General features: G+C 36.7%; 1 protein-coding gene across 1 annotated transcript; it reads right to left on the bottom strand.

The window, feature by feature from the left end:
* Positions 1-126: 126 nt before the first annotated feature.
* dhx37 (DEAH (Asp-Glu-Ala-His) box polypeptide 37) lies at positions 127-16,678 on the bottom strand. The gene is made up of 26 exons (XM_028034662.1): positions 16,268-16,678; positions 15,995-16,173; positions 14,725-14,837; positions 13,366-13,729; positions 13,137-13,285; positions 12,025-12,117; positions 11,840-11,936; positions 11,523-11,636; positions 10,998-11,214; positions 10,805-10,903; positions 10,655-10,725; positions 10,015-10,150; positions 9,517-9,593; positions 8,155-8,387; positions 6,274-6,385; positions 6,083-6,189; positions 5,075-5,263; positions 4,775-4,899; positions 3,582-3,698; positions 3,314-3,486; positions 3,109-3,223; positions 2,226-2,363; positions 2,054-2,148; positions 1,307-1,380; positions 580-677; positions 127-496 (listed from the first exon to the last, which is right to left on the bottom strand). Exons 1-26 carry the CDS (start codon positions 16,368-16,370, stop codon positions 420-422), a joined length of 3,465 nt encoding a protein of 1,154 aa, XP_027890463.1. The 5' UTR covers positions 16,371-16,678; the 3' UTR covers positions 127-419.
* Between the last annotated feature and the right edge of the window lie 1,329 nt (positions 16,679-18,007).

The following is an 18,007-nucleotide window of genomic DNA, read 5'->3' on the forward strand; positions in this document are numbered from 1 at the left end:
CTTCTAAAAAGTAGCGATATATACAGTATATGCAATTAATAAATAAAAAAAATATGGTATTGTGGCAATAAAAATACTTTATGTACAATTCAAATAATATAAAATAGAAATAAATCTCACAGTAGCCTTTGTCACATCAAATGTTTTATAAAGTCTTATGAAGACCAGTACAAGTTTTTTTTTACAGCAGCAAACACACTGAAAAAGTCAGTACAGAACTGGAAAAATGATATTCCTTCCTACAAAACTGAAACTTTATATATACAACACAAAGCTGAGAAAAGTAGATGTGGTGCTGTTGTAGGTAGAGAATAAAAAAGTTTTAAAAAAACGACCCAAATTGTTTTTTGGGGGTGGGCCAGGATTCTCAGTCTCTCTGGTCAGAAGTTCATCTCTCATTTCTGCTCTGACTCTGGCATTTAAATCGGAGGCCAGAGTTTGGCGACCTCCTGGTGTGTGGCCTCAGGTAACCACTGGCAGTATGCAGACAACAGAACTGCAGCGAGGAGAACAAAAATTACAAAACAGATTTATAACAATCAAATCAGAGAAAAACAACAAGCCACATTAATTCCTCACATTTATCTTCAGTCTTCCAGATAGAGTGGAGAGCATCTCTGCTGTCAACCCTTCTTGAAACCAGTGGTCCCAGTATAGCCTCCGTCCTGGGCTGGAGTCTTAAGAAAGCAAAGATGCAACAGTAAGAGCAAATAAGAGTATACATTCGGGTGTGAAATATATACATTGTATCTTCCACACAGGATTATTTCTCAAAAGTTCAAACCTTTTGAGTCTAACGTGTTCAGGTAATTTCTAAAAAATGCATGGACGCATGAATGAAATATTTAAATAATGGGATGTGGAAAAAGTTTAAAAAGCCAATATTTGACTCTGTTAACTCTTAAACAAATCTCAGACTTTTCTAGAGTGCATGAGAAAACTCTCTCAAACCCCTTCAACTAAAGGATCTACTGATTTCAGCAGCCAGACTCTGTGTCATTTCACTGTTCAGACCTTTGTTGTTTCTAATATATTAACATGAAATGATTTTTTATCAGTGCAAATAAAAATATTCAACAACATTCTAACTTTTACTAAAACAATTGCAAACGGAGTTAAATGTGATATTAAAATAAATTAAAAAGTCTTCACCTAGTAAGTGCTTTTGAAATTAAATTGATCCGACAGCAGAGTGGCTCTAGTTGCTTTTTTTAACCCTATAACTAAAACAAGCTAATCACTATAGTTTTGCCTATTGTACATACTCAGGTATTAAAAATAATCCCATGTGTGAGGAAAGACTTACTTTGCCCAAGTTTTCATCATGATGCAAGGGTTTGACAGAAGGTGGCCCGTGTTTTTCTTTAGCTTGGGACAAACCTGTTAAACACAAAAAGTAAATGTTTGTTCAGGTTGTTACTTGAATAGGAGAGCTTCATTCTTAATCAAGTGTAATACTGAAGATGTTTATTTCTTCTAATGTTATTTTAAGCTGAAAACCATGAGGAGACAGAAGGATGGGAGAATAAAGATAAAATACTTTCACTGTATCTTTATTTCTATGCATTAAAAAAAACTTCAGTGTTCCTCTTTCACATCCGTCTGTGGTTTCATTAATAAAAATCAATTGAAAAGCTTCAAAAACAGCTTTTGACTTTGACAAATAAATTACATAAGACCATCAGAGATTTAAAAAGCACAATTTGTTTTAAAAAAACATATAAGCCTTATTTATTAGACCCAGGTTTCTGTTTGTAATTTGTAACATGTCTGACTACTTGTGTGCATATTATATGTTAACTTACGAATATTTTTGTATTTCATCAACTGGACCCCGGAAAGATTATTAAGCACTTTGGTGGAAACTAATGGGGATCCTAATAAATAAACTAACAAGTATAAATTTACTTTTACTAGAAAAACATTTCCTTAATGGCTGAAAAGTTTTTTTCTTTTTGACATGCAAGATTTTGGCTTACAGCGATGACATGTAGTTCATATTTTAGACGGATTTGGTGTAAAGCAGATAAAATGAATCGAGACGCAGCAGTACCTGTCCCTCCAGAAGAAACCTGGCAAACAGCTTGTAGCGCTCCAAACCTTCAGGATACTCCGTCTCCACTGCCGGCAGCTGCCAACCCACTCGGACTGAAGGACACACACAGGAAATGAATGAAAGCTCAAGAAGATGCTAACATTTGCTGCTATGCTGCAAATTTACTTACAGAATGTGCTTGATCTGTGGCATCTGATGGTGCCGGCGGAGGAGCAGAACCACGGCGCCGGTGAGTCCAGAGGAGGGCCGAAGTGGCAGTACTGAGGAAGGAGCTGAGGGACCCAGTCTGCTTCTACTGCTGAAACACCTGACAGGAAAAATGTTCTCAGATGATGTTATGAGATAAAAGATGTTCCCTCTGAACAGTTTCTACTCAGGCTGAAACGATTAATCAGATTAATCCTGACGAGTCGATTATTAAAATAATTTAGCAATTGATTAATCAATGTTAACTGGAGTACACAGACTTTAAAAACACCCAACATATTCATAGGCCTGTCGCAATAACAAATTGTGCTGGATGATAAATTGACCCAGAATTTATTCCAATAAATAATAATATTGGTGTTTTAAGATCATTTTCAAATAATATAACGGTAATGCAATTACAGATCCTCAAAGATCAATAAACTTTAAATCCTAATGAACATTTAACACTTAAATTGGAAGACATTTTAAATATACAAAATAAACAAAACAGACATACATATATGCGCAGTAATTAAGCCAAACTATGCAAAAAATATATACATTTTGCATTCAAAATAAAAACACCACTGTTTTATGTTTTATCTAAAGCTCAAGTTGCAACTTTTGCTTCACCTGTTTCACTAAAGAAACACTATTTTTCCCATTTTAGGCAATAAAATGCTTATTTTCTAACTGAGAAAACTGAGATTAGAAACATAAATCATTTGTCTAACCCTGTTTTCTTTTTCATACTTAACCAGATCTTTAAACTACTGAATCTGTCCAGATTCAGTGGAACATTTGAAACTTAAAAACCAACTTATCCCAAATGTTTGGGTTTCAGCCCTGTGGTGTTTCTTTACCTCTCATGTACATTTTGGAAGTCTCCATGATCTCCTGATAGACCACAAACTCTGGCAGCTTTTTGAACAAAGCAGAATTTGGATGAATGAACACCGGATCATCCATCAGAGGAGTCTGCATAGAAGAAAAACAGATAAAAGTGACAAAATGAAGAAAATAACATGACAAAACTCTATCACAATCCAAGCTGCAGGATCTGCTCACCTTGTATGCATTCTTCCACTTCGGGTCCAGCATGTCTTCAGCTTGGACACGTCTCGCCAGGTGGTCTCCCAGTCCGGCCAGAACAATCTGCCGTAGGCAAACCACCTGATGTTCAGTGGGTGGAGTCATCTTAGGATCCACAAATACGCCCACCTCCGGACACACTGCGTTCACTGCAAGGAGGGAGAAATCAGGGATTTCTGGCTCAGTTTCTGCTGCAGGTTTATGTTATTTTTGCATGTATGTGAGGAAAAGTGTGTTTCTGCACCTGCGTTGGTAAGTTGACCTCTGAGCCTCCTGATCTCCACCACTGCTTTGAATCTCAGTCCATTTTCCTCACAGAACTTGGGAGTACAGCCAGCAAACTCACACGCACCAACAGCACCTGCAGTCAGGCGCAGGCAGAACTACAGTAAGACTTAGTAACATGTGGAGGTCCTACGTTTCTGTGGCCAAATAAAGAAGGTAACATTGGCCGTAGAATAGCAGAGGGCTGGTCAATAAGCAATAAATATTGTGAATAATATTGATAGAAAATACTAATATTGATAGAAAATACGCCTGATAGAATGTTCAATAATTCCACTGAACTCTGACCCAGAACCGTACAGCATTCTGGGGGATGTAGGCAGAGGAAAGACTTTAGCTGCTCAGCCTCTCTTGCAAAGTTGGTGGAATCAACTTACTTACTTACTTACTTACTTCTTTGGTTACCTAGCAACAACCTGTGGAGTAACTTGTGGTTACCGAGCAACAACAGTTTAACAGTTTAAGGTTTTGCCACTGTGCCTCATAACTGCTTAAAAATAACAGCTTAGAGTGAAAACTGGATAAAACAGAAAAGGTCACATCACTATTTTAGAAGAAGTCAATATTTTAAACAAAAACTAACCAATACATATTGATAAACTACTACAATTTTTTTTTTCAGCCATATCGTCCAGCTCACTACTGGCCTGGTAACAACCAGAGCCTTGTTTTACACTCTTTGCTTCGTCCAGAAGGCCTGGACTCTCAGCTACTGAGCAACGATTACTTCCTGGAGGCGTGAGCTCTGTTGAAATTTAAAATCTTGCCCAATTGCTAACGTTTAGTCGTGATGTATGTAATGTGTCAGTACGACGTTATGGAGCTTATCAGAAATTGCCTGCACTATAAACAACCAATCGCCGCTGCAAGGAGAGAAGAGCCGAGCCGAGCAAGATGGCTGTTCATGTTAATTCAATATTTAGAAGCGTGACCGTTCACATCCACCGCTGCCACTGCTAAAACTACAGGCAGACTTTAATTATGAAACAGTGCATGAAAAAGACATCATCGTTTTTCTGCACAGAAATTCTACCAGAGTAATCCATGTGAATGGGAGAAATCCCATTAGAAGGGAGATTAGAATGAAGTGGAATTGCATAGGAAGGCCATGGCGAGGCTAAATTAATGTTTTTGTCTCTTCAGTATTCTCACCCAGCATGACCATGAGATCCCCCAGCAGGAGTGAAGCTCCTTGCCCCGCCCACAAGCGCCTCATCTGGGCCAGTCGAGCTCGACGCTGGGTAAGGTTGGAGCTCTCATCGTCACTACGAGCAGGTCTGAGGAGAGATGAGAAAACAACAAGCGATAAATCAGCTGTAGTTTTCTATGTGCATGACAAACAAATATTAATGTGTAGTGTTATATTACAATATTCGATCTTGCACTGGATGCCTTTTTTCTAGTTTTCTAATACAATTAAATATAAACGATGATTAGTATGAATGTGCACACCTGTCAAAGTCCTCAAAGATTTCCCGGACAGTCATGGCTGAAACCACGGCGATGATGTACGGCAAACAGTCCTGCTGCTTCCCAAGCGCCAACATCTTTGCATAACGTGGCGCCACGGGGAACGAAGCCATCGCTCTGCCCAGCGAGGTGATGGGACAGCTCAACTTCGCTCGCTGCAAGTCTTTTATCCTTGTAAAACATTAACTAATAGTTAACTTGGGTATTTGTATACGGACAAAACTTTGCTCAAGGATTCAGACCCCTTGAACTCTTTTGCATTCAGACACGTCTCGACCTCAAACTTAAAGAATAAAGGGTTTTAACAATAAAAAATGGACAAAAAAATAAGTCTATAAATGTAAAACTGCCACCAGTTTTACATTTATAGACTTATTTTTTTGTCCAGACATACTCCAAAAGAGCTCAGAGTTGTAGTTGTAACAAAATATTTTTAAATATCAAGGGATATGAAGACTTTTACAAGTAAGTATACAAGAAGAAATCTCAAAAATATTGTAGAAAATAAATCTTTTGAGCACAAATCTAATAAAACCAACTTTTAGTCCAATGATCAGTGGACACTGTAAAAAAAAAAAAAAAAAAAAGAAAGGAAACAATCTTACTGACAAACAAGATAAAAAACTAAAACTGAACACAAAACACAATATTCTACATAATTTAATTTACTAATTTGTTTTTGCCCTGGTCTTTTTTCTGCTTGTTATGCTGCCATTAAAATCAGGAACAATAGAGGAGGAGCTGACTTTTACTGGTTGCTATTGTAACCACCAACCGTCAATAGCAACATAACTAACTTTTAAAGCAATTAAAGTTAAAAGAAAATAACCCGTTGACTACACAAAATATATTTAAATAATAAATTATATTTTTAAATTTAAATAAACTAGACTTGAACTGCATGACAAAAATTTAAAGAAATAATCAAAACAAATAAAATGCAAAGTTTTTTTTCCAATGCATTTAAAGATGTAAAAACAGCACAGCTACCTTCCAGAGCGGGGCGGCTCTTCCAGAGCTCCCAGTGAAACCAGCAACTCCTCTGCAGCGATCAGAGCCTCGGTGGACGGAGGTGTGGGAAAAGGAAAATTAACCACCTGCAAAACCAGAAATTAAAAATATCCCGTTTTCTGCTTTTCTCTATTTTTTCACTTTAAAACATTATTTGTCTCCTTACAGACCTTCTCGATGTTGAGGTCCTTCATCTGCAAAACCAGATCCTCTACCGGGCGGCGAGTGATCTCTGCCTCAGAAAACTGACTGAAGTCTCCAAAAACCGCAGAGGAATACAACCTGTGTTATAGAACCAAGAAAAAAAAATTAAAATAATAGATAAAATACACCAGAGAAACAAGTTATCAATTAATGAGTTAATCTAAAGTGGACTGATCTCATTCATAGACTAACAATTAATTTTCTTAAAAACCTGAGTATTCTCTTCTATCTGGAGGACCATATTTTGACAACATAGAGGGGTAAATAAAATTTTAAAAATTTACATTTTAATATTGTTTTGTGTCCGCTGTATTAAATGCTGACTGAATAAAGAGAAAATTGTGTTTTCCACACATATTATATATAAACTTAGACATATATGAACTATAACAAAGCAAGAACCCTCTAGGTTGTTAAGTGGAAATACACAAGATGAAAAGAAGAAAAAAATGTGAAACACTAAGGCCCGCATGAAACATTAAGGCTACTTCTGTTTATGCAGAAATAGCCATTGGTTTCTCTTGAAGGAATGCTAAAACTTTGCTCCATTACGTGCTTTAACAGTCCTCAAAATCAACACCATGTTTTTTCCATTGTTACAATTTCTCTGCGTTATCTCACCTTCGTAGCACATCAGTATAATTACCCTGAGTGAGAAGTTGTCGTTACTTCGTAATGCAACTCGGCTGAATGAGCGCTATTACGGCGATAACTTAGGAGCTTGTCGAGTGTTTATATTTGAAAACAGATGCGCTTAAAGTACATTTTGCGTCCGATTTTGCATCGGATTCTGTTTAGACAGTTTTTCTTTCCCATTATGATATATCGCCGTCATCTTTAATTATCAACTGGCTCCGCTTAAGGATGACCAGCGGCGCCCTCTGCTGGATGGCGGCCAAAGTACAACAATAAGGTAATGCATGTAAATAATCCATTTAATATATTTTCCGTGACGTGAGCTATGCAAAAGTAAGTTAGCCAACTGTGCGATGCTGTTACAGTTGGCTAACTGTGTTTAGTTGGATTGGTGTTGTTTAAACACAACACCAAAGGATTGTGTTTAAATAAAAGGATAAATTGTGTTTAAATAAAAGGTCTTTGAAAAGAAAGCCTGAAAATACCAGTGGAACTCTGGGTGAGTTGCAGAACTTTTGTTTTTGAACACTATTATGATACATAGCATGCGACATGCTGTGCTGAATGCGATATACCGGTGACAAGGCAGTGAACAAAGCTGCACCCCACACTGACTAACTGCATCTTAACACCAAAAATAAAACTATTTATGCTAGGATATGTGCTGCCTGAAAGAAAATGTTTGTTTTTGCTAACGTAATCAAGTCTATTTTCTTTTATTACACTTTTAAATTACAAATCAAGTGTTTGTCAAAATGTTATTAATGCAGACAACACTTGTAGTAAAACACCTAGTCGATTTCCATGTGTAAAATATGTATAAAACGTAGAGTACATACTTTCAGAATCTGTAAATAACTCAAAATGCACCAAGTAGTAGTTTGTGGTTTTATCTGGCCAGTCACTTTCACAAAACAGCACCACCCTTCCCTTTAGGAGGAACAAAGACAATGGGTAAACAGACTAATACTTTAATTTCAAGTTGTATATATCAAGATGTTGTGTTATCACGAAGGTAATTTCAAGTTAGGTAGTACTGTGCCTGAAAAACTTTGGCAAAAACTCAGGTCTAAGCAGATATTATTAGTTAATCGACTGTAACAAAGTTTAATCTAATGAACCATTAATTAACAATCAATCTTGAGTCAACTCATTGTTTGAATCCCTAAAGTCGACACACCACCAGGTCAACAGTGTCAAACAGTTCTGACCTGTAACAATGTCCAGCCTCCGTTCGTCCGGCTCTGCCTGCCCTCTGATTGGCTGAGGCCTGAGAGGTCCATGAGACTTTGAAGGATGACACGCCCGTCACTCTGTCGTAGTAACGCTTCTTAACCCGGCCACAGTCGACAACATATTTGATGCCAGAAATGGTCAAAGATGTCTCGGCGACGTTGGTGGCTATGACACAGAGACGAGTGCCAGGTGGAGGAGGCCTGAACACCTGTAGGCATGAAAACAGACTTCATTTGTCAGAGAAGCTTCTCCTAGAATTACGCTAAGTGTCTCGAAAAGGTCTTTTGCTGTGGTGGCAGCATATCTGGGCCCTGGGTGCAGATTTAAGGGGTCCAAAAGAGGCAAGAGGGGGCATATTTGGTTGTGGAGTATCATTCATAGCCCCCTGTGCTGCACACCTGAGCACACAGGTGTGCAGCACCCGGGTGAAGGTGTGAGTTTTCCAAGCTGAAGTTCAAACTCAAAATATATATTTGTCACGCTGTTAAAGAAAAGACCTAGCCTTACATTGACCAATTTAAATTTAGAAATAAATAAATCATTTCAGGTTTTCCAATGTTTATCAGCTGCTCCTTGTTGTAAACCACCCTGTCGCTATGGTTACACATCATGACGAAGTAGCGAAGTATGAAAAATATCGCCAAAAATCTGTCCAACTGCACAGAATCCAAAACTATAAGGAAGGTTATCAAAAAAAATGCTATTTTCACTCCAGAAAGTCAGGAAAGAGATTTTGAAAAAGAAAAAAATCTGAATGATTTCTCCAGTGTGCTTCCACACTGAGCGGCGCAATTCTGCAAAATTATGGAACAAGGAGGATCAGTGTCCAAAACAGTTTATAGTTTAATTTCACACCTGCATCAGCTGGGATTGATTAATGAACACAGATTTTACATTTTGTGTGTGTTGTCATCAACATATGATAAAACTAATAGTGTTTGCTTCTCCACAGTTCACCTGAAACTGATGGTAGAGGTGCAGAAACCTCCCCACAACAACAGAAATTATACACACTGTGTAGAAAGCGCAAATGCATTGTAGGGCATAGAAGACAAGAAAACAGCTCAGCAAACCAGCTTGATTATTACTACACCCTCAGTAGCATGATGACTGTTTTTACAGTGGAATAAAGTCGGAATATTATTGGAGATCCAGGAAATTGTCATGTGCTGCAGCCTTTGTCATTAGATATTGTTTGTCATTAAGCTAGTTGATGACATAAAGGAGGAAATGTTGTGTTAGAAGAGATATTTTGTAACTTTTATGTCAGAACTGCCCTGTTTCTCTCTTCAGGGACTAACTTCTGAACATTACAGTCGCCAAAATATTCATCTTACCTTAGCTTGCTGCTCAGGAGCCAAGAGGGAATACAGCGGAAGAACAAACAGAGGATTGGACGGGTCAGCCTTACATTCTACAAAAACAAAACATGGAGCAACATTCTGCTTAAAACATCACATTTTTCAGTTTTCCTCACAAGCTGTAAAAAATTATAAAACATCTAAAGGATTTACGTTTTTACAATTTATTGTGATTAAAATGCAACAGAATTACATTGTGACCCTTTTCTGAACTAAAAGTGTTAAAAGGTGTCAACCTTAAATGGTTGAAGTTACTTTTACAATGAATCAGATAAAACCATGTGGATGCAGCATTAAAAATAAACTCAGAGGGAAATTTAAACTGATCTTTTCAATCCCTGAATAAATTAGGAACTTCAGACACCCAAACAATATTCCTTAAACAAAATATATATTTTTTAGAGGTTTCCTTTATGGCACATTTAAGCCTCACTCAGCTTGGCCGTTGAAAACTATCAGTGAGGATGAATTTACCCGACTCGGTTGGATCGTCCCCGATCTCGAGGTCTGAGCCTCCGTCGTCCTCGTCTCCGATCCCAGCCTCTCTGTCCTCGTCCCCCTCGTCCACTGGCAGGGCAGAGTAGTTATCCAGGTCGATTCGAGGCAGAGACTGGAATCAGAGTTAAAAACACTTAACTTCATGTAGCTTTACTTCATGTCCAATCAGCTTGTAAAAGGAAATATTTTTAAAATGATTGGCCTAAAAAGTACTAATCAGCCACTGGATAAAGTTTCCTATAAGCAAACTTTATTCAATTGCTGAAACATTACTGCAAGTCTGCATAGAAATAAATGTGATATGAAATTAGGTTAACAAAACAACGCTGTAGTCAAAACCTGCTGTAACTAATATTGTAGCAAAAGACATTTTAGAGAATTTGACCGATTTAATATTAAATATTTCTTGCAAAGGCTTAAGTATAAATACATTGGATACTTTGAAATGTCACAAAATGTGAAAACAAAATAAGATAACTACTGTAGATACAAATGAATAAGGTAAAATATTGTTTTTAGAAAGGGACTGTTTGGTGGGAATGTTTAGCTGTGAGAGGTGTAGATCTTTGCAAACCCATTAGAAAATAAATTCAGTTTTTATTGCAGGTAAACTCACAACATTCTTCTTGTGTTTGGCCTTCTTAAATTTCCTCATTGCCTCGGCTGTGTCCGCTTCCTCGTCTTCAGCTAAACATAAAAAACAAGTAAATTCAGAACAGAAATAAACTTTCTCCCTGATCGATGGTTACTGAGATGGAGCGCTCACCAGCGGCCGTGATGCCCTTCCTGAATGGAAACGCTTTCCTGAGTCTCCTGCAGAGGCTGTGGACCTCAGCCTGACCCGTCAGAAACACCAGGATCCCTCCTGAGCGACACAGACAGCTTCATTAGATTTTCCCCTTTGACACTCATAATTATCAACGCAGACACTGAAAGTAGTGACAGAAAGTCAAACATACCGGGAGGCAGCATGCGGTGGATTTTGCAGGTCTTCTGAAAGGCTTCTCCAGTGTAATCCTCCAACGGAGTTCGTTTGTTGAAATGGACGGTGACTGGGAACTGCCGGGCGTCCACCTTGATGACGGGAGGCGGCGTCTGAAAAAGCTTCTGGTTTTCTGTGAAGTCCTCGACGCGCAGAGTGGCCGACATGATCAGCAGCTTCATGGGCATTCCTTTCTGCAGACGGGCATGGAGAAAAACAAACATGAAGCAAGTCTAGGAGAAAAAGCTTTTTTTAATTTTTACGTTGTGCAGCTACATCTAATTTATTTTTGCACTGATTCCTGATGCAAATTGATCTGAAAGGTGAATCTGCAAACACTGTCTGTGCAGAGAAACAATTTGGAGAAAAATAATAAAATTCTGCAGGGCCTTATGTGATCAAAACAAACTTTCAAACTTCAGGAGAAGATGATTAATTCCTCTAAATGATTCACACGAACACAAAAAGTGACATAAAAACCCAGCGTAGCAACTTTTCCCACCTTGTTTCTCAGTGGGACGATGCGGGACAACAAGCCGATGAGGATGTCCGTGTAAACGCTTCGTTCATGGGCTTCGTCTATGATTACCACACTGTATCTCTGAAGCAGAAAATCCTACAAAGCAAAACAAAAAAATGGAAAATACAACAAATATTAATTTAATTTTGTTCTTTCCTTGTGGTGATGCTAAACAGATGTGTGTTCAACACAGAACAGAGGAAATTAAACTGAGACACACAGAGTATAATTATTCCAAGTTATCTCTAAACGTCTGTGAGCACTAAACATTAAATAAATAAGCAATAAAACAATAAAACCTTCTGGATCTCCTTCAGCAGAACACCGTCTGTCATGAACTTGATCTTCGTGTCGCTCGTCACGTTGCCTTCATATCGAATCTGGTACGACACGACTCTGAGCAAACACACAGACATAAATTATTATCAGTAAAACAAAAACATATATATTTTAGGATCTAAAGCAAGTCAAATATTTGACTTACTGGGAGGGAAGGTTCATCTCTTTGGCCACTCTGTGTGACATGCTGACCGCTGCGACTCTCCTCGGCTCTGTGATCCCAATTATCCTGCTGCCACTGGAGGAAACAAATAAATTAGGATAAAAATAACTTTCTGACTGGCACATTACCCAAGTCAGTTCCTTACATTTCAAAATCACAAATTTCTACAGTCTAACCAACTTTTAAGCTAAAATGCACAAAACGTTTTACAAAATCCAAATTCAAAGGTTTTAAATATGGAGGCAGTAAAATCTAGAAACTGTAAGGAATGAAAGTGAGCAGATGGACAGATAGGACAAAGAAACAGATGGAAGAATAGAAATAGGATGGATGGAAAGAGAAAGCAATGGACAGTTGTACAAGCAATGAGACGGACACAAAAGTTTCTGAAAAAAGTCACCGATTAATGAGTTAATCTAAAGTTGACTGATCTTATCAATCAACTAATTGGGTCATTTTCTTAAAAACCTGAGTTTTTTGCACCGTTTCTCTTCCCCGTTCTGGAATAGCCGCCATCTTTATTAACTGGGTCCGCTACGACCAGCGGCGCCCTCTGCTGGATGGAGGTCAAACTTTAACAACAAAAGAGGGTCTAAGCCAGGGGTGGGAAATCCTGGTCCTCGAGGGCTGGTGTCCGGCAACTCTTAGATGTCTACCTGGTCCAACACGCTTGAATCCAACAGCTGAATCACCTCCTAAGTGCAGTCAAGTTCTCCAGAGTCCTGCTAATGACCTCATTATTTAACTGAAGTAGAGACGCATCTTAAAGTTGCAGGAGATCGGCTCTTGAGGCCTGGAGTTGCCCACCTCTGGTCTAAGCGGACGTTATTAATCGATTGGAGCAAATTTTAACCTAATAAACCATTAATCAACAATTAATCTAATTGTTTACATCAGTGGTACAAAGTGTAAAAATACGTATATTTCTCCACGTCGTTTAGTTCTTTCCTGCTTCTCTAAACGTGGAAAATATAATATTTATTATAATATAACATATTCCAGAGTGACTCAGAACCCTCTTATGATGCAGCATTATGAGCTGTTCTCTGGGTCAATGTCCAGAGAGCCATGCAGGAATAAAATGGAGACCCTACCAGGCATAACCAGCCTCATAGAGGAACTGAGGCACCTGCGTTGTCTTTCCACTTCCTGTCTCCCCACAGATGACAATGCAGGGATTCTCCCTGACTGCCTCCATGATGACCTGCTCCTCGGCCAGCACCGGCAGCTTCAGACGAGCCTCCTGCAGCAATGGATTGAGACATGCTCAAAGCAGAGAAACAAACACAGTGTTATAAATATGTACAGTATGATTTTCCTCACCTGAACCTCTGCTGATCTGTCAACTGGAATAAACACAGCCGGCTCTGATGGCCTCTTGCTTTGCACCGTCTTCTTATTAGGAACCGTCTCCTTCTGTGTATCTGGATCTGCGACGTTTTGCTCCAGCTTCACCTCCGGTTTGGTTTCATCAACGTCCTTATGTTCATTTGTCTCTACAGAGTTATCCCCTCCATCGTCCTCTTCCTGTTCCTCTTCCTCCTCATCAGAGGATGTATCTTCATCACTGCTTTCTTCTTTCTGTTGCTCTTCCTCCTCATCCTCTTCCCATTTTCTTTTCCTGTTTGCCCCACTCACACTGCTGATCTTTGGACCAGAACCTCCATCTTTCGCTTCATCCAATGATCTGAAGGGAAACAAAACAATCATGCTGCTGTTGCTGTCTTGATTCGACTCTTGATGCACTGATTTTACAGATTTCTGAGATTTTCTTTTCATATCTAAATTATCTCCTCAGACAGTTGTACCTAAAAGCATCTGAAGTCCCAAACTGTAACATTGTAAGACAACTAAGCAGCAATGATAGGATTATGCTACGGCTGCAGCTAACAGTCCCATCTATCTGTCTCAACATGGCATCATTTCAATAAATATACATTTTTATAAACGTTTCATCTGCAGCTTTAAGCCAAGTGATTTTAGTAATGGATTATTCTGATGATTAACTGGATAAAATATTTGCACATTCTGCAGATTTTTCATTTAAGCACTTAAGTTTATTTTATGCAATTTTAGAAATACATTTAAAAATACAAATAAACAATAATTTTAAAAAAAAAGTATTTTATTTTTAAAATGCAATAACATAGCATTCCTCTGGTGATTTGAAACAAAGAATGCTTCAGCGACTAAAAGCTTATTTTTAACATCAAAAGCCCAGTCCTTCCTGCTTGACTTAACATCATTACAGTCTGCTGATCTTTTTTTTTTTTTTGATTAACCGATATATTAACGGATATTCTTACAGAATTTGAACCAGGTGAGGAAACATACAAATAATATTAAATCTTATTAAATGCAAAATGAATATATTTTGACTAAATTGCTACTCTGAGTGTGTTGTTCTATCAGCAGTTGACCTTTTTAGTGTATAAATACTCCAGTTAACAATTAATCAATTACTAAATTGGTTGATGATTATTTCAATAATCAATTCTCCATAATACATTCAATTGATTGCTTCAACACTATATTTTGCAAATAATACATCAGCAATGATTGATTAGCATTATAATAAAAAATTAAACAGAGACTCCGGAGTGAATAAAATAAGTCCTGACTGTTGTGCGTCTGTTTTGAAGGCCATGTTCCACCTCAGGTGCTCATGACCTTTGAACTTACTGTTTAGTTTGGTAAAGCTTGTCTCCTGTTCCCAGTTTGGATGTTGTGAACAAAAGCTTCAGTTCAGACTCTGGAAGTTGGACCTCGGCCAGTTTGGTGAGGATGTCTGCCCTCTAGAAGACAAATTAATAGAACTACGTCAGCAGGATGAGATACAAAAACAAAAGTATATCTCCCTGAAAACAGACCTTAACATAACGACATTTTTAATACAAAACATTTTACAACAAAGACAAAAACATTAAAAATATTTGAGATTTTATTTTCAGCCTTTCAAAAGCATTCTCCAGTTTGTCGTATCATATTTTTAAGGTATCTTATTGAGATTTTATGTTATACATCAACACAGTGTAGGAAATCTTAAATGTTAAATCAATGTACTTTTACAATAAAATTCTGAAGTGAGTATTGCATTTACTCACTGTCACTCTGACGCCCGAACATAAAATTCTGTGCAATTAAATCAACAGTATGTATTGAGTTATAGTCTGTGAATTTGAATATTATTGAAAATGTTATTTATTCCAATAGCTTAGTTCACCAAATGAAACGCAGACTGACTTTTCTAATTTAAGATTAGGATGTCACATCAGTCGTATAAAAAAAATATTTTTAATGCAGAAATGTGGATTTATTGAAACACAGGTTTAATACTCACTTAAAAGGCAGTTATTAAAGGTACATTTATTCTGACAAAACAGAGAACACATCATTTATTTAGTCTGACTTAATTACAACAAATGATGCAAATGCACTGGATTTTATTCAAAGATACCAGAGTTATAAGGTACATGTAAAAATTAATGTCACATTTTAATATTTTTTAATGTGTGTAAATAAATCTTGTATTATTTTTCTTCCACTCTTTAGTTAAACTAAACTCTGTGATAGTTTATCCTGAGAAATCTCCATAAAATACAAAGAAGTTTTGTAGTTGTAGTAAAAGCACAAACGGTAAAAATGTTAAAGGGATAGGAATATTTTTGAATCTGAATGACAACTATTTTAAACTTTGTGAACCGCTATCTCTTTATGGGTAAAGTTGTGCAACAATGTTTTTTTAAGCTGTTATCTCATAATGTCACGTACATATTTAGTAGAAATGTGTTGATCTGACTTACCATGACGTTTTTTTAAGTGCAGAAGCTGTCGTTTGTCTAGCTGCTTTTGGATAATTTTAAATGTAATATTTTGTGAGGATATTCACCTCTTTTTCTTAGCTTTCATACACATTTTATTGTTGCTACCATAGTTGTTGCTGTTGTCTCACCTGAGCTTTTTTCTCTTTGCGCTCCAAGACTTTTTGAAGCTCCTTTCTCTGTTTCTTCGTCAGAGGTTTTTTGGAGGCCACAGGCTTCTTTTTAGATTCCTCCTCTTTCTTCTTCTTGTGTTTGGAGGCTGGAAGGACCAGAGCGTTGCTGTCGTCTACACCTTTCATCCGATCCCCAACTAATGACAACAAACCCACATAGATCCGTCAGGACGCTGCTTTTTAAACAAGGGATGGATAAATAAACATCTTAATAACAGTGGTGTCTCCTACCGTTTAGCTCCACCACAATATCCGTCTTCTCGTCCTTTGCTGGTTGCTGCGTTTCACTTTGCTGCCTTCCTTTCCAGTTGTGTTTCTTCCTTAGCTTTCCCATTTTAAACAAGCAACTGGATATAACACAGACGACAGTCTCTGATACAGAAACAGACCAGGCTGATACTTTAGCAGCTCAAAAACGACTAAAGGACAATAATTCCTCGTCATCAAACCGCCTTAAACCTTTGTGCTGTGGAACTCATGATATAATTGTTTTAAAGTCGTTATATCTTCAATATAATTGTTTAAAATGGTGAAAAGAGGATAAATTAGCCACTCAAGGATCTAATGTGGAAACCTCACGTGTAAACATGTGAAGGTCCAACTGTTAAAACTGTCCCCCCCGGAACAGTTACTTCGTAGAAGTGTTCCGCCGAGGCATTAAATTAAATTAAAGCAAAAATAAATAATAGAACCAAAGTAATATAAAATAAAAATTAAAAGGATACATAGTAAAAGAACGTAGAACCTAAAAATAAAATTTAAAACAAAAAGAAAAAATCTAAAGAAAGAGAAATTAATAAATAAAGAGAACATTAAGAGAAAAAGGAAAAATTGGAAAGAAAAAGAAAGCAAAATAAATAAACCGAGACATTAAACAAAATGAAAAAGGAAAGAAAAGTGGAAATGATGACAAATAGGTGGAAAAATAAAAATTCAAAACATAAGATAAAAATAGAAAACACATTTAAATGGAAAAGGTTCAGTGAATCACCAGAAAATGTTATAAAACATGCTTAGCAGTAAAACAGTGTGGCAAAAACAAATACTTTAAAGTTTAGTTTATTATAAATTCTAAAATATACATTTTTATAAAATACATGTGGTTAAGAACACAAGTGGATATAAATTTCTCTCTTTTGTCTTGATGCAATCTAACAAATTTAAAACAATTTAATTAGGAAGAGTTAAGTTTGCAGAATATAAACAATATTAAATTACTAAATTCAAAAATTAAATAGATGTTCCTAAAAATTAAAAATAACTAGACTTATGAGTGACTTTTATATTTGTGACATCTAGAAATATCTTAAACTAACAAAGGTTCATAACTTTATTAACACATTTACAGACTTCTACAAGTAATTCAGAGAGAGAACATAATTAATAGACTGAAATGCTAAATAACAACCAGACAGAAAATTTGAAAATAATCTCAGATATTTTTTCATATTTTTTCAGAAAAACAAGGACGTTTCTGGGTTCAAAAGTTGAAAATTTGCTAGAAAAACTTTTGAGATTAATGTCAGAATTTGTTTTTAGAAAGAAGCTTAGAAATTTCTCAGTCTGGGTTTTTACATTTTGAGTTTGAAAACCCAGCAAACCCAGTTTGTTTTCAAACCCACCATTTTTTAAATTTAAAAATTTGCTGGGTTTTATAGCAAACCCACAGCAAATCTTCTGGGTGTGCTACAAAAACACAGAAAATGTGAGTCTCAGATATTTTATATAAAATTTTTTTTCAAAAAAGTCTAAAATTTTACAAAATAAAGCTAATTCTGATTTTGAAAGTGAAATTTTTCCTAGAAAGAATTCAGAAATCTCAAATAGTCAAACATTTTGAATTTTTGAAACTCAGAAATTTTCAAAGTTCCTTTTGTTTTTGGCTTTTTTTCTTCTTGACCCTAACAAAGCCATCGTAAAAAAAACTAACTGATATTGTTTCTAGAAAAAGGAGCAAAAATACAGACTCAA

Source organism: Xiphophorus couchianus, chromosome 12 (genome assembly GCF_001444195.1).
Source record: "Xiphophorus couchianus chromosome 12, X_couchianus-1.0, whole genome shotgun sequence".
Classification (NCBI taxonomy): Eukaryota; Metazoa; Chordata; class Actinopteri; order Cyprinodontiformes; family Poeciliidae; genus Xiphophorus; species Xiphophorus couchianus.

What these genes read in the sequence shown, in the direction of transcription:
- dhx37 (XM_028034662.1), bottom strand. Translation starts at nt 16,370, where the DNA reads ATGGGAAAGCTAAGGAAGAAACACAACTGGAAAGGAAGGCAGCAAAGT. An exon ending in ACAGATCAGCAGAGGTTCAG is followed by an intron (nt 13,286 to 13,365) that starts GTGAGGAAAATC and finishes CCATTGCTGCAG; the next exon opens with GAGGCTCGTCTGAAGCTGCC. An exon ending in TATGAGGCTGGTTATGCCTG is followed by an intron (nt 12,118 to 13,136) that starts GTAGGGTCTCCA and finishes TGTTTCCTCCAG; the next exon opens with TGGCAGCAGGATAATTGGGA.